Source organism: Meyerozyma guilliermondii, genomic scaffold (assembly GCF_000149425.1).
Source record: "Meyerozyma guilliermondii ATCC 6260 scaffold_1 genomic scaffold, whole genome shotgun sequence".
In the NCBI taxonomy this organism is placed as follows: domain Eukaryota; kingdom Fungi; phylum Ascomycota; class Pichiomycetes; order Serinales; family Debaryomycetaceae; genus Meyerozyma; species Meyerozyma guilliermondii.
In genome coordinates, this window is record NW_001809800.1 from 409,909 (window position 1) to 425,691 (window position 15,783).

At 47.3% G+C, this 15,783-nt stretch overlaps 8 protein-coding genes across 8 annotated transcripts; 5 read left to right on the forward strand and 3 right to left on the reverse strand. All coding sequences in view use genetic code 12, as the record gives it.

Moving 5' to 3' along the window:
* Positions 1 to 93: 93 nt before the first annotated feature.
* PGUG_00230 (uncharacterized protein) lies at positions 94 to 822 on the forward strand (the record flags this gene model as incomplete). The annotated part of the gene is made up of 1 exon (XM_001486803.1): positions 94 to 822. One exon carries the CDS (start codon positions 94 to 96, stop codon positions 820 to 822), a length of 729 nt encoding a protein of 242 aa, XP_001486853.2.
* Positions 528 to 1,211, forward strand: PGA6 (Pga6p; the record flags this gene model as incomplete). The annotated part of the gene is made up of 1 exon (XM_001486804.1): positions 528 to 1,211. One exon carries the CDS (start codon positions 528 to 530, stop codon positions 1,209 to 1,211), a length of 684 nt encoding a protein of 227 aa, XP_001486854.1.
* A 191-nt stretch (positions 1,212 to 1,402) lies between these two features.
* On the reverse strand, positions 1,403 to 2,992 carry ERO1 (ER oxidoreductin; the record flags this gene model as incomplete). Its single annotated transcript, XM_001486805.1, has 1 exon — positions 1,403 to 2,992. One exon carries the CDS (start codon positions 2,990 to 2,992, stop codon positions 1,403 to 1,405), a length of 1,590 nt encoding a protein of 529 aa, XP_001486855.2.
* Positions 2,993 to 3,274: 282 nt separating this feature from the next.
* On the reverse strand, positions 3,275 to 4,879 carry DBP3 (RNA-dependent ATPase; the record flags this gene model as incomplete). Its single annotated transcript, XM_001486806.1, has 1 exon — positions 3,275 to 4,879. The coding sequence occupies one exon, from the start codon at positions 4,877 to 4,879 to the stop codon at positions 3,275 to 3,277; it is 1,605 nt and encodes a 534-aa protein (XP_001486856.2).
* Positions 4,880 to 6,112: 1,233 nt separating this feature from the next.
* PGUG_00234 (uncharacterized protein) lies at positions 6,113 to 6,529 on the reverse strand (the record flags this gene model as incomplete). The annotated part of the gene is made up of 1 exon (XM_001486807.1): positions 6,113 to 6,529. One exon carries the CDS (start codon positions 6,527 to 6,529, stop codon positions 6,113 to 6,115), a length of 417 nt encoding a protein of 138 aa, XP_001486857.2.
* A 670-nt stretch (positions 6,530 to 7,199) lies between these two features.
* Positions 7,200 to 10,133, forward strand: PGUG_00235 (poly(A)-specific ribonuclease; the record flags this gene model as incomplete). Its single annotated transcript, XM_001486808.1, has 1 exon — positions 7,200 to 10,133. The coding sequence occupies one exon, from the start codon at positions 7,200 to 7,202 to the stop codon at positions 10,131 to 10,133; it is 2,934 nt and encodes a 977-aa protein (XP_001486858.2).
* Positions 10,134 to 10,379: 246 nt separating this feature from the next.
* On the forward strand, positions 10,380 to 12,410 carry TCO89 (Tco89p; the record flags this gene model as incomplete). The annotated part of the gene is made up of 1 exon (XM_001486809.1): positions 10,380 to 12,410. One exon carries the CDS (start codon positions 10,380 to 10,382, stop codon positions 12,408 to 12,410), a length of 2,031 nt encoding a protein of 676 aa, XP_001486859.2.
* Positions 12,411 to 12,929: 519 nt separating this feature from the next.
* SEC21 (coatomer subunit gamma) lies at positions 12,930 to 15,746 on the forward strand (the record flags this gene model as incomplete). The annotated part of the gene is made up of 1 exon (XM_001486810.1): positions 12,930 to 15,746. One exon carries the CDS (start codon positions 12,930 to 12,932, stop codon positions 15,744 to 15,746), a length of 2,817 nt encoding a protein of 938 aa, XP_001486860.2.
* Positions 15,747 to 15,783: the final 37 nt, after the last annotated feature.

Here is a 15,783-nt window from a genome sequence, read left to right on the forward strand (position 1 = left end):
GCCGGTTTGCAACCTCTTGGCGAGATACGCGAAAACGCCATATCGCGGCTTTTGGGGCCCAATATCGCGGCTGCCAGGGGTCCGGGTCCCGATATGTCGCGTCAACAAACTATTCCAAATTTTCCGTCCCGTCATCGTTTTGCGGTTAGCATCTCTGCTCGTTTCATTGTCGCATTCTTGTGCCTGCGCGCGAAGGTGCCTGTGTGGGGGCGCGTTTCGCGAATGTTTGCAAACAAAAGACGTTTACACAACAAACAACGCGTTTTCCCTGGTGGTTTTTTTCGCGTGCCACCGCCTTGGAGGCGCCCACATCACTGCAGCTTCCTTGTCTCAGCCTGGGACGCGTCCCACGAACGCGTACGCACCTCGCAAGGGGGTGGAATACGGACACCGCGTTTGCAGCAATTTTCATCTTTGGTACCGAATCGCGATCCATATGGAAAAAGTATAAAGGGGACCGGTAAGCCCCTTGGATCTTGTCATTCACATCTTTCCACTCGTTTTCATTACAAACTCATACATTCATTATGCAATACACCGTTTTATCTGCTTTGGGTTTGGCTTCTATGGTCGCCGCTAAGTCCACCATCACTGCCGTCGACACCGTCACCGAACACCATACCACCGATGTCACCGTCACCCACTGCTCGCACGACGCTTGCTCCACCACCGTCCAGGCTCACACCCAGACTGTTGTCACCGAAACCGTCAATGGTGTCAAGACCGTTTACACCACCGTTTGCCCTCTCACCGAAGAGGCATCCACCGTGGCCCCCGCTTCCACCTTGGCTCCGGCTTCCACTGTTGAAGAAGAGATTGTGACTGCCACCCTCACCACCACCGTCAACGGCGAGGAAACCGTCTACACCACCGTGTGCCCTGCATCTGAGCTTCCTGCCACCACTGCTCCTGGCTCATCAGCTCCAGCCACTACTGCTCCTGCTCCTGGAACTAAGGCCCCAGTGCCAGCTCCTGCTGAAGAGTCCGACTCGGATATCACCTACGTCGACGTCACCGAGACTCCTACCGTCTACGAGACCACCGGTGTCGAGGCCACCATCACCTCTCAGGCCACCCTCACCTCGTACTACAACTCTGCTGCATCCAATAGCACCGTTGCTGGTGTTAACACTTTCGAGGCCAAGGCTGCTGGCCAAAAGGCTATGCTTGGTGCTGCCGGATTTGCTGGGTTGGCTGCTGTCTTGTTGTAGATATAACATCGGGAATGTTTAATAAATGGTAATTGGTTTTCTCACTTGTAATCGCGGCTGCTGATCAACTAACCAGTCTGTGTTCTATCACTATTGAACTGCTATGTTCTCCTTAATCTCTGTTCGAAACATTCATGCTTATTTCTCTACTTTCGTCCATACTTATGTCTAATGTTCTATTCATATATACATCATGTACCGTAATCCACAAACAATGGCGATTGCGTGTAGTAGTCCCACTCGGGGTCCACTCCAATGAAAATCTTCCACGCCTTGGCGGCTATCACCACCGCATACTGGTAAAGCAAAATAGGAAGTTTGTAGTAGCTACTAAGCACAAACTTCAAAGCGTCCATCACCTCGTCGAAAGAAGCCTTACACTCTTCTTTGAATGTCCTCTTCTTTTTGGGAGTGGGCTTCACAATTTTGGGTTTTTGAGGCGCTGCTCTCTTCACTTCTGGTGCCGGTGCCGCAGGAATGTTCGGTGTCGAGAAGAATGGGAAGTCAAACTTCTTACTTCCAGGGGTCTCGTAATTACCTGGTTGGGTTTTACCCTTGCGAACGTCTTCCAAGTGATCCAAGTACATTTGTTTGAACTTGTCAATGGCGTCTATGGACTTGGATAGACGCTCAAATGTATTGAACAAAGCCACCAATTCAATTCTTCTGAATTTAAGCTGAGCTTGGTTATCGTTCTCGAACAAGATCTTCATGGCGGTACCGTAGCCAATGGTCTGTAACTTACCCCACATGCGGCACCGGTCACATCCCACACAGTCCATAATGGCACTGACATTTTTGAACCTGGCACGGAACTCTTCTTTGAGAGTAGGGACGTTTTTAAACAACGAGGATGTGTCGAAAAGTTCATTCTCTCCCAATTTGGAGACAACTTGCGACACCAACAGCGAGTACTCATCGCGGATAGCGGCGTCTTTGTTGGCGAGAAGCAGTTGCTCCGACTCGTCCGACGCCAACTTTGCGATGGGGATCATTTCCGCCAACCGCACAATCAGCTGACTGACAAGAGCATAGTTGAAAAAAACGTTCGACAAACGATCGTTGAACGAGCCCACTCTTTCCATGAACACCGACAAGTCCGGATAGAAGTCACCAGAAGGCAGCAAGTACTCGTTCGACAAATGCACCGAGATGGACGAGTGCATTCCCGAAATCATTCTGTAGAATAGGTTTTTTTCCACACACAGCTCGGGCGACCCGTTTTCTGTCATCGACATCGGGTTGGTGTTGGGGAAGCAATTTTCGGCATAGATAGCATGCCAGACATCATGAGCCTGGGCACCTCCGTAACCTGTAAAACGCTCAGGATTTTCCACCAAGTCGACAAACACACAGTGGTGGTCGTCGTCTATGTGGCAATAGTCCAAATCTTCACAAGTTTCCGAGTTATCGTCGGAAGCACCCGTGGCACTAGGACGGTTGATCTGGCCGAGTTTCAGCGGTTGGTGTTCGCTGGACACATCTGTCCAATTAAACTCGGGAAGAACCTCCACAGCACAGTTTTCCGTGACACAGAAGTGCTGGGCATCCCAGAACCGGCACTGTTTGTCGAGGTCGAGTTTGAAGTACCGGAAGTAAGGCATCTTGGTAAGACTCAAGACAAGAGGCCGTACTGCCTGGTTGAGGCTGCTGATGTAGGATAATGTGGTATTACATGACAGGGTGATGTTTTGGGAGCAAAATTCGGGAGTTCCGAGTGGACTGAAGGTGGCAAACACCGAAAGCCAAAAGAAACTTAGGAGGATAACAGACCTTAACATGAAATGGTGTGGCACACTAAAAAAAATGAGAATGCTCTATGCGACCAGAACCTGAAAAAAATTAGGTGTTATTGTCAACGGATGATTTATATAATGCTGTCTGGAATATTCTTGCAACCGCTGATGAATAAGCCCACGCCTGCATATAGAACCGATGGGTACTGCATACAACCCGAGGACACGTCAACGCGCGCGTAGTTTTATTGTGTGATCCGTAGATATTAGCTTTTCATAGTGTATAGTTCTTTTAGTCTATAGCTCTTACTCTAAATTATATTGTAGCTACTCAAACTTGATCTTCTTCGCCGTCTTGGTCATGTCGACGTCTTTGAAGAATGCACCGTAAGCCAGATGGCTTTTTTTCTTGGTGTGACCGCCAAACTTGAGCAACTCATCGGGCACTGGCTGACCTGCTCCTCGCAAAACATTCATCAATGCTCCACTCAAGTGTTTTTCGTGCTCGGTGAAAAGGGTGTGTGCAATACCTGTCTGGCCCGCGCGCCCAGTACGGCCGATACGATGCACATAGTCCTCCACGGTAAGTGGGAAAGTCAAATTTATCACCACTTTGACATTGGGAATATCCAAGCCTCTGGCAGCAACGTCGGTGGCCAAGAGAAGATTCGAGTCGCCACGCTTGAACGAATCAAGTGCAGAAGTTCTTTGCTGCTGCAGCAAGTCGCCGTGGATGGCTGCAACATTGAACCCGGAACGACGCAACATGGCTTCCACTCTGGTGGCTTCTTTTTTGTACAAGGCAAAAACCAAGATTTTTTGGTCCGAGCCATATTGCCTCAACAACTGGAGCAATCGGCGCTCTTTATCACGAGGATCCATCACCTCCACTGTCTGGGTAATCCGCTTATTTGCAGCCAATTCGTCCCGGTTTCCAATCGACACCTTGACGGCTTTGTTCATGAATGTTGCCGCGAGCTCACGAACTTCTTTGGGCCAGGTGGCTGTGAACATGAGTGTCTGTCTTTGCTTGTTGGTGCATCCAATGATGTTTTTGATATCTTCTTCAAAACCCTTTTCCAACATTCTGTCGGCTTCATCAAGTACAAGATAGTCAATTGTGCTCAAATCCACCGCCCCGTCGTTGAGAAGATCCACCAATCTTCCGGGTGTTGCAACTACAACACTGGCAGTCTTCACCGCCTTGATCTGCTGGTCTTTGGGCACTCCTCCATAGATAGCCACACAAGTGAGTCCACAGTTCTTGGTGAGCATGGTCAAGTTGTCGTAAATTTGAAGCGCAAGTTCACGGGTAGGAGAGATACATAAAACCCGAAGGCCCTTCTTGTTGTCGGTGATGATGTTGTTGATGGCAGGCACTCCAAATGCAAAGGTTTTTCCCGACCCGGTCTCGGCAACTCCGACTACATCATCACCATTGAGAAGATACGGCCAAGAAGCAGATTGAATAGGAGTTGGTTTGGGAAACTTCGTCACTATAGGTGCTATCTTCAGCTGGAGCTGGACATGGTCGAACGAAAGAATTGGTCTAAACCCAAGTTTGTGAGGATCTTCAACGGTAACCTCGTTGGTCTGGAGAAACTCATCGATTTCGCTCTGAGGAAGCGCAGTCAATTCCGCGGCCTGGGTATATCCTGAAGAAGAGGACGACACGGTAGAAACGGTAGAGTCAGTCTCTTCAGTCTCTTCAGTCTTTTCCTTCTTCGCCTTCTTCTCCTTCTTCTCCTTCTTCTCGTTCTTCTCCTTCTTTTCTTTCTTTTCTTTCTTTTCTTTCTTTTCTTTCTTTTCTTTCTTTTCTTTCTTTTCTTTCTTCTCCTTCTTTTCCTTCTTCTCCTTTCCCTTCACCTCATTGTCGTGCTTGGGCTTCTTCACCTCCACATCGCCAGATTCGTGCTTTCTTTTGGAACCCATGCTACACAATAAATTTTCAGCTCATCTCATTTGCAGCGATGTGCAGTAGGGGCGCCGCACTGGCCGCGGCAGACAACCTATCAGCTCGACATAAGGCTTATGGTCAATTCCATTGCCAATCACTTCTGAGGTCTTGAAAATCTCCTGAAACACAAGGTGCAACACCGAATGGCAGCTGAAACTGATTCCGCGGCGATAAGCTTCATTTTGAACTATTTTGGCAAAAGTGCCTTGGCTGCGAAACATTGTCGATGCTCAAATAGGCAATTTTTTCACCTTGACGCTTGCATTTGACATGCACTGAACCTTCAGCACGAACCATCCAGTGTGTGTCTATACGTCACGAAGGGTATAAAAGAGCAGCTACCCTCCTCTAAAATCATTATCAAACAAACAACAACTACAATGGCCGCTCAAACTACTTCCACTTCCGCTTCCACTCAAGCCGAGACCAGAGACAACAGAAAGGTTGTCAAGCATGTTAGAAGAGGGTACCCAGCTCACTACTGTGTTATTGCTTAACTAAAAGTCGATGTGATTGAATTTTAAAAAATATATAAAAACAAAAAAAAATATTTCTATTTAGTCAATAAAACTAAAAAGACACAGTGTAGCGATAGGACAAGAGAGATTGAAAAGAATTAAAGTGTATAAAATCGAGTTCCGAGATCTGAGGAAAGCTTTCAAATCAATTCTACAAATCGAAACACTATAAGAACAGATAGGTGATTATTAGAAGTACGAGAATATGTCAAAAAGAAGATTTTCAGTTCCGGTCCACATTTGGCCATTTGGTTCACTTTGCCCATTTCTGGCCACTCGGTCACTCGGTCACATCCGGTCAGTTTGGTCCACTCAAGATCCGGTCGCATCCGAGGGACCCCTCATGCACTCCACATTATGTCGCGTTCGAGCACGCGCAACCGATCAAAAACGGTGACCTCAAAACGTGGAGGTGGGTCACCGCAACGTGGTCAGCATCATGACCACAACCAAATTTGGCATTGATGCGCAACAATGCATTGTGATCGAAACCTGACTCTTTCGAGCAAAAGGTGTCTCATTGGCAAGGGTCGGATTGGTGGATGCGTCATTTGGTACCATAGTAGTTCTCTCGTAGCTAAAGTGGAATCACCGAGAATTCTCGTGTTCTCAAACTCTCAAATTCTCGAATTCTCTCATAGACACAATCTCCAGTGCTTGCTCCTACGTGGTCATCATCGATTTACTATGCTACTTTCTCCGTTTCTTGTGCTTGTTCTTGTTTCTGTACGCAGCGTCAGACTTGAGTTTCTCGGCAAAAACCACAGATTGGCCCAAATCAGCATCCTCGTGTTGGGAACGCGCCTTTTTGTTACCCTTTGGAGACTTGGTCCCCGTTCTTACCTCGGGCAATCCCACATTTGATCCCGGGCATTCGACTCCCATTTGCGCCGCCTCAGCATACAGAAGCTGGCGGCAACTAATATCAACAAAAGCATCCTCCAGGTCGTTCATCGACACGTTCAAAAGCTTCACGCCCGCCCCGTCCAGCTTCTGAACAGGCATGGTGAAACTGGTGGGCACATCTTCCGCCCTCAATGGCTTATCATTGCCGGAATCTTTACGCTTGAACCAAGGCACCACAAATGATGGAAACGACTTGTACATTAGTGCGGATGCAACTAGTGGAATAGGTTGAGAAAAAATGTCGAAAACGACGCCCAACCTTGTTGTAAGAAATAAACAACGGTATTAAAGAAGAACAACAACCTTATCGGTGCCACAAAAGCGTGGGCTGCGGGTGGAGCATGCAGGGAAACGTGTGCTGGCGCGATAAGGAAACGACTGTGAGCAACGCTTATGTAAGCGATAAGAAAACTCCCGCTTACGTAACCAACTACGCCTTTTTATGTAACACCACCAAAGTTCGCGATTCATCAACATCACCTCTACAATGGAGGGGTGGGAAGAAGTAAGTATTCTCGCAGCCATTGTGGCTCAAAACTAACGCCAGCTATACCTGTTTCCGGCCTCGAAGGACCCGGTGACTTCCCTCCTCTTTGATAGTGTTCATAACCTTTTATGGTGTGGTGACTCTCTGGGTCTGGCTCGTTCATTTACACCCAACGCAGGTTATCCTTTCCAACTTTATCCTTATACGAAATTCCCTGCCACTACGCTGCCACTTCCGGTCGTGCAGCAGCGCAACCATCTGCGTGGCATACTTTCGCTTCTGCAAAATTGTGTCAATCTCAATTCTCGTCGTGGACTTTCTCAGGCCACTTTTACGGCGGCTTCGGTGACGGATTCGGCCAATGTTTTGCGTAATTTGTCATGTATGACGACTCTAGGGACCGGCAACGACATAATTGTGGGAGGAACTCACTCACTTGGTAGCCTAGATATGCAAAAATGTGTTGCAACTGGTTTTGACCACAGTGGAAATTTATCGTTTGTGGACTCTGTGGCCAAGACTTTGGTGTTGGGAACCACAGATGGGACTGTGGAGCTCTTTGATACCGCCAGCAACTCCAGCGTAAAATCTTTTCCTGCTCATTCTGGCTTGTTAAGCGATATGGCGGTGCAGGGAAACTACATAGCAACATGCGGTTATTCGGCCCGCCGACGATACGACCACAAGAATTCTTCGGCCGCAGGCGGCACCTCGTACATCACAGATCCGCTCGTGCATCTTATCGATACTCGCATGATGAAATCGCTTTCACCCATTCCTTTTCCCAATGGGGCCTCGTTCGTCCGCTTCCATCCTAAGCTCCCCAATATAGTCATAGTGGCCTCCAGCACCGGCGTGCTTGAGTTTGTCGATATATTTGACCAGCTGAAATTGAATGTGTATCAAGTGAACATGTCGCCGGCATCGCCAGGAATCTCGCGAATGGAAATTAGCGACAATGGAGAATATATTTGCTGCAGCGAGGGCCGTCTGCTTCATCTTTGGTCGTTTACCAGCGATACCAACTTTGTCAACTTTCCTGCACCGCTCGAAGAGCAAGATATACCAGCACCACTTCCGCCGCCTTTTGAGGTCGACGATCCCGTCCCTTTGTCTTCGGTAGGAATGCCCTACTACAAGGACTACCTCCTCTCCAACTATGCCACAGACATGGTCTTCACCAAGGAGCTTCTGAAGGTTCCTGCTGAAGTGGACACTAGCCTCGGTCATGGTGCATTTGTACCATACGACAGAACTGCGCACGGACCACGAAACATTTCGCAGCCATACCAATCTCTACGGGAGCCCCCAGGAAGCAACAGCAACGCTCCCAGATTCATCAGTGAACGGGACGGCGAGTCTAACGAAAATATGATCCACGCTGAAAATTCCATCTTCCATCTCAAATCCCCCACCTCGGTGCCACATTGCTACTCACGGCTCCAGATCCAGTACTCCAAGTTCGGGGTGGATGACTTTGATTTTGACTACTACAACAAGTCGAACGGAGCATGTAGTGGGCTTGAAAACCACCTCGACAACTCGTACACCAATGCACTTTTGCAATTGTACCGTGCTGCTCCGGCATTTTACAATTCTGTGGTGGAGTCCTTGCTTCCCGAATACTTGCCCAATGGACCCGAAATCATCCTGTGGAACCCCCAGGGCCTGTCTTTGCTCATAGAATTAGGCTATCTTTTTGACATGATGCACAAAGCCGAGGGCCGCAATGTCAAAATCGCCAATTTTTCCCAGCTATTAACCCAAAGTGCAAGTGCTGCTTCCGCTGGAGTCATCAATACCGACGAAGAGAAAAGTCTTAATGCCGATGGTCTTCGGGAAATCATTATTCGATTCAACCATTACCTCTTATCTGAGCTCACCAGCAACCAACGAGAGAGACGCCATACAAATTCGGAAAAAATCGAAGATATCATGGGTATCAAACTCGAAATGCAAATCAAGAGCCAGTGCACTGAAACGGAAACACATACGGGATCGCAATTGATTTTTGATTTGACCAGTCCTCCCGAACAGTACTTGAACAAACTAGCAATGCTTCGTCGAGCGGAAAAAACCGAGATCACCATATTATCTTATATGGACTATTTCATGGACCAGTACAAACTGGCGTCGTGCAGAGAATGTGAAGCACGAGGAAGACCCCATGCTGTCAATGCCAGACAGCGGGTTGTTCGTTTACCAAAAGTATTGCTGATCAACTTGAGTATGACCAATTTTGAGCTCCAACAGATCCACAATTGTCGCGGATGGCTCGTTCCTGAGTTTCATATCGGCGAAGATGAGAGGTTTGTCGACGCTGGAAGGGGTCGCAAGTACGAACTTTTGGGATACGTTTGTGAAATAAGTCATGGTCCGGGTGTAAAGCGCGGAGCCCACAATCTTGTCTCGTTTGTCAAAATTAAAGGCCAATGGTATCTTTTCAATGACTTCTTGGTCATGCCCATTGCACAAGAAGAAGCACTCAATCTTTCATACTCGTGGAAAAAACCCGTGATTATAGTTTACAGCGAACCAGGCCAGGATTTTCTGTACTTTGAAACCTCAACTTTCAAAAAGATTCAGGACCTCGACACCTCCATCATATACAGAGACCACTTTGTACGAGCCGCCAGAGAGGGCCATCGCCAAGAGTACAAGCTCCTTACGAAACAAGAGGCACCCGAAATTGGAACCCTAATTGCTATCGATGCGGAATTCGTAGTTTCGGAACCTGAGCAGTTGGAGATACGATACACTGGTACACGGAAGCTTATCAAACCCAAAAAGTTGACGTTGGCTCGAGTGTCGGTGCTTCGAGGGAACGGACCAAATATAGGTGTCCCATTTATCGACGACTATATTGTATGGACCGGCCACATTGAAGACTATCTAACCAGCTTTTCTGGCATAGAACCTGGCGATCTTGATCCTGAAGTGTCTAAGAAAGCATTAGTGACGCTTCAAACCGTTTACCGCAAATTATGGTTGCTTCTCAATATGGGATGTGTCTTTGTGGGCCACGGTTTACAGAACGACTTCAGATGCATCAACTTGGTTGTCCCCAAGACTCAAGTCCGTGATACGGCCGATCTCTTTTATCTTCCCGAGTTTAAGAGGAAGCTTAGTTTGAAGTTTTTGGCGTACGTTTTGCTCAAGGAAAAAGTGCAAACCGGTAACCACGATTCGGTGGAAGATGCATATACGGCGTTGATGTTGTTTCAAAAGCACGAGGAGTTGACCCGCACGGGAGATTTGGAGACCGTACTCTACCAGGTATACATGGAGGGACAACAACGAAGGTTCCGAGCTCCATAGACCATAGACTCCGTAGGAGTCCGTAGGACTCCGGAGGAGAATATTGAGAAATTGTACTATTACGTATATTGCAAGTAGGCAAGAATACACGGCAAAATTACAGAAAGAAAAGAAACTGGTACAAGTAACAAGTAATACTTCTACTAATGATAGCAGTACTCTTGGCTGCAAATTAGGCGAAACCGTCTACTATATGTAGTACACACATCAACACCTTCGTTTGCACCGCAGAGTACTCCGCTTAACATGTCACCTTCGGAGACATATACAGGTCCCCCGGAAGGTCTGAAAGCGCGCAAAAAGCACAATATGGCTCACACGACGCACCAGAAGAAGGCTGGATCCAGAGTTAGACCCATGGTCCGCTCTTCGTCCCACAACAAACTCACCCGACTTTCCACCTCTTCTTCCGGTCCCACTATTGTACTCAGGCCGAATCTAAACCGGTCCAAATCCACAGACAGTGTCAACCGGCCGCTGTCTCGTCTGAATCTCACCCGAAATAACCGTCTGATGGGATTATTGACGGGATTGCAGCCGTTAACGAAGACGACACTGGGACCACTGCTCACCACAAATCGGTCCAGCGGTTCTCTTAAAGGTATGGCGCCAGCCTCAGGGGGTATACGTACCAGTACACGCAAGGGTAGGGCTATCTTGAGGCTAAATGAGGATAACGAAGACTACGAAGATATCAATACGGAAAACGCAGATGGTGAAGATGAAGATAAGAGTAATGAGATTTCTGAAATAAATGGCCCTCAGGGCAATGACAATGAAGCACGCCAGCATAAGTCTCAAGAGGATGGCCAGGATTCGAGATCTGGGTCACAAATAAGTATACTGGTTGAGCCCCGGTCTCAGTCAGATGTGAGTGTTCCTTCTGAACCACCGACCGAATCTCAATCTGAGCTTGATGTTGAGTCCAGAAAATCGCAGGAACAATCTCAAGAAGAATTCAATAAATCAGAAGTGTTGCAGAATAAAGATGTGAATAGTGTCCTGGTTGGTCAAGCTGATGCCCCGGCTGATGCTCAGGCTGATGCTCAGGCTAATGCTCAGGCTTCTGACTTTATCAAGCAAAACTATGCCACAGCTACTGGTGAACGTTCAGCATTAGGCGAAAAACAGAACAATGACTCCAAAAGTGCTCAAACGAACCAGGAGTCCCGGAATGTTCTGGAGCTTGATCGTCCCACTTCGGGTGCCCTGGCTAGCTCTGAGGACTTTCGTTCTGAGTCTGCCGCTCCCTTGGGTGGAAGTGTGTCCTCTAACCTCTATGGGGGTTCACTCTTGCTCTCCCAACTGACGGGACTTACCAAAAAAGTGGACCATGCTCATCCGTATACCGCCGTAGCGCCCACTTCGCTGGAGAATATGAGCGGTATTTCCTTCAAAGCGAATCCTATCGAGTCCACAAACTACCACAACCTTGCCGAGCCAGTCGTCAGCGGAAAAAATGCAGTTACACCCAGCTCGTATCAACCGGAACAGACCATCTACTCCAATTTGCAGCGCACAAACTCGCAATATAATGCACCTCGCAAACAAAATATGAGCTTGCAAAACTACCTAACGTCCAACAATCAAAGCGACCATGCCCATAATATCGAGACCCGTACACAGCAGCGATTATGGCTTCAGCGAGAAAATTCACTTATGGATGTCGCCGAGAACCACAACTTTTCGTCGCTATCTCTCAACAAGCTCATGTTTTCTCACAACTACAGTCTGGGAAACATCAAAGATCTCGACAACGGAGCGGCTTCGGTCAATTCCAATACGCCAAACCAGCAGCAATCTAACGGAGTACCAAGTGATCCTGGAGCAGCTTCATCCAGCAGTATTAGTGGTCTTTTGAGGATGCTACAATCGGGACACAACTCGATTCAGTCCCGGACCGAGTTCGAGAGGCTCAATAGAGAATATCTCAACGTTCGGCGCCATTTGAATCCTGTTGGTGAAAGCTTATCTCGCTTGGGAAAACTCAAAGACGAAGTGGAGATGCCCAAAAAGCGTCAAACCAAAACCAATGCAAATGGAAATGCCAATAGTTTCCGAGAATTCTCTCCTCAAACCGCTGAGCAAGAACACGAAGTCTCATCGCAAATAAATCGCATCTGGCAGCAGGCTTTGCTTCTGTCTCTGGCATCTTCTTCAAGTGTTTCAACTGCTCCTAAACAGCAAAGACCCACCAACCAAAGAGCGTCGGTCAATATGCGCTCTCCACAAACACCCACCACGCGAGCGGTCAAGTTGAAGCAGAGAGCGAGTTGACGAAGAAAATTGAGCTGACATTTGAGTGAAAAATTATTCTCCAAAGTTTCAAAACTACACCAAAAGCTGATTAAAAGCTAATTAAAAGCTTCATTATGTACATTTATAGCATATTTACATTATCCCTGTCTCTGCTTGTGCTTACCGTTCGACTTGCAGTAAACATAAACTCGGCCCTTTCTGCGAACCATATAGCAGTCCTTGCAAAACTTTTTGACCGAAGTTCGAACTTTAAACCCTCGGAATGGCATCACCATCGAGGCCAATCCCGACCCACTTCCGACCATCATGCGCGGAAGCGTGGCCAACATGGTTTGCATCCGTGGCTGCATATGCGCCATCGGCCTCGCGGCCCTATAAAGCACCGCCGATCCCCGAACCAAAGAAAGCATAATGGAGGTTTTGCAAAAATCTACGATATAGGCACCCACACACCACAAGCACTAAAACTCCTTGGAATTTCACACCCACACACCAGCACCCTAATTGACACGAAAAACAATCTCAACCACCGTCGTCATGTCCACCCATTCGTACAAAAAAGCAGACGCGTATTCCGGGTCGCTGTCGGGGGTTCCCGATAAAATGACGGTGTTCCAGGAGTGTCTACAACTGTTCAATGCGTCTCCTGTTAACGCCGCCAAGTGCCGCAAGTTGTTGGCTCGATTGTTGAGTTTGATCTACCACGGAGAAACTTTCCCTTCAAACGAGGCCACCACCCTTTTCTTCTCCATTTCGAAGTTGTTCCAGCACAAGAACACTGCGCTTCGTCAACTTGTTTACTTGACGATCAAAGAGCTCAGTGCGACGTCGCAGGACATTTTGATGGTGACTTCGTCGATTATGAAAGACATCCAGTCCGGCGAGTTGGTGTACAAACCCAATGCCATCCGGACTCTTTCTAAGGTGTTGGACCCAACCACTGTTTCAGCATCCGAACGTCTTTTCCGTAATTGTTTGGTTGACAAAAATCCAATTGTGTCGTCTGCTGCGTTGATATCTACCTACAATTTGCTCCCAATTGCAAAGGACGTGGTGAAACGCTTTACCAATGAGGCATTGGAAACGGTGCTGCTGTACAAACAATTTCCAGCAGACCAATTCCTGCTTCACGAGTACTATGGTCATCTGACTACCAACTTGCCAGCGACCTCGTATATGTACCAGTACCATGCGCTAGGCTTGTTGTATCACTTGAGAAATCACGATAGAATGGCATTGATGAAGTTGATTACGTCTTTGGCCGATTCCGGTACCTTGAAGAATTCGTTGGCTATCATCCAGTTGATTCGGTATATCAATAAGATCTTGGCCGACGATCCATCGCTCATCAACCCGTTGTATCCACTTCTCGCGGGTTTCCTTAAGAACAAGAGCGACATGGTCGAGCTTGAAGCCTGCAGAACTCTCATTGGTGTTCAGCACTTGATTAAGGAAGACCAATTTATGAATGTGGTGTCGACTTTACAAAAACTTCTTGGTGTTCCTCGCACCGCCACCAGGTTTTCTGCTATTCGCTTAATTAACAAAATATCGGTTAAGCATCCAGAGAAGATCGTCGTGGTCAATTTGGAATTGGAAAACTTGATAAATGATTCTAACCGTTCAATTTCGACGCTTGCCATCACCACCTTGTTGAAGACAATGGGCGCTGGTACCGTAGAGCTGTCTGGTTTGGTTGCCGGAGGTGAGAGTGTCGACCGCTTGATCACAAAGATGACAACCCTTATGGATGAGATCACAGAGGACTTCAAGTCAGTCATTATTGACGCCATAGAAAACTTAGCCTTGAAGTTCCCTTCAAAACACAAAAAGTTGGTAGCATTCCTCACCGACTTGTTGCGCGATGATGGCTCTTTGCAACTCAAGTCCAGCATTGTTGATGCTTTATTCGACTTGATTCGTTTCCTTCCAGATGCCAGTGCCAAGCAGCTCATCTTGATGAACTTGTGTGAGTTTATCGAAGATTGTGAATTTACTGAACTTTCTGTTCGTATTCTCCACTTGCTAGGAGAAGAGGGACCCTCCACCGCCAATCCTTCTTACTATATCAGACATATATACAACCGTCTTGTGTTGGAGAACTCCATTGTTAGATCATCGGCTGTTGTATCATTGGCAAAGTTTGCTGCTGTGTGTGGTGGCGACATTGCTCGCAACATAAAGATCTTATTGGGCCGTTGCTTGAATGACGTTGATGATGAAGTGAGAGACAGAGCTGCTGTTTCATTGGCTTTCATTGATCGTGCACACAAAGAGTTGATTGTTTCAACCTCTCGCTACGACTTGGCAGTTTTGGAAAGCCAATTGACCAACTACTTGAACGATGAGACTAATTTCGATGTGAAATTTGACATTAATGAAGTTCCTATTTTGACAGAAGAAGAGTTGAAGTCTCGTCAATACAAGACTAAGATCGAGAAGCTTGAGAGCTCTGCCGCAGACAGTGGAGATGACAAGGAAGGTACACCTGCTGCTAAGGCACAGGACAGCCAACAAGACGACAACGCTAACGAATTGTTGAAAATGCAACAATACGCTCAAGAAATCAGCGCCATACCTGAATTTGCTGCTTACGGAAAATTGACCAAATCTTCTTCTACTCCAACATTCCTCACCGACAAGGAGAATGAGTTTGTGGTATCGGTTGTCAAACACTTTTTCATCGAGTCGCAAAAGTTGGTATTGCAGTACAATATCACAAACACATTAAACAACCTTGTTTTGCAAGAGGTATCTATCGCAGCGCAGCCAGACAACGAACTTTATGTTGAGGATGTGGTGATTCAAATCGATGAGCTCAAGCCCAATCAAACTGGCGTTGCGTATGTGTCGTTCACCACTCCATCGTTGGACGATGAAGTACTTATTGCCGCATTTGGAAATACGATGTCTTACATCAACAGAGAGACTATTGACAATGAGGGTAATTACGATGCTTCAGACGATGGTTGGGCCGATGAATACCAAATTGAAGACTTGGAGGTGTTACCTGGTGACTTCATTAGCCCATTATACAACTCCAACTTCACGGCACTTTACGATCAATTACCACATGATGCCTCAACGGTGATAACGTTAGCTGGAATCAAGTCGTTAGAAGCTGCGGTTGAAAAGCTCGCCAAGAACTTGGGCATGATGCCATTAGATGGTCTGGATTACGTTTCCCCAGACACAACGTCGCATGTGTTGAAGTTGCTTGGAAAAGATGTATGGGGCGGCAAAGTGGCCGCATTGGTGCGTTTGGCTTCTACGGGAGGTAAAGTGGTGGCCAAGCTAGAGGTCAAGGCGGAGACTGAAAATTTTGCAGCTGTTGTCGTGGACGGCGCAGCTTGAATATCGTTACAGAAATCATATTAGTATAAACATGTAC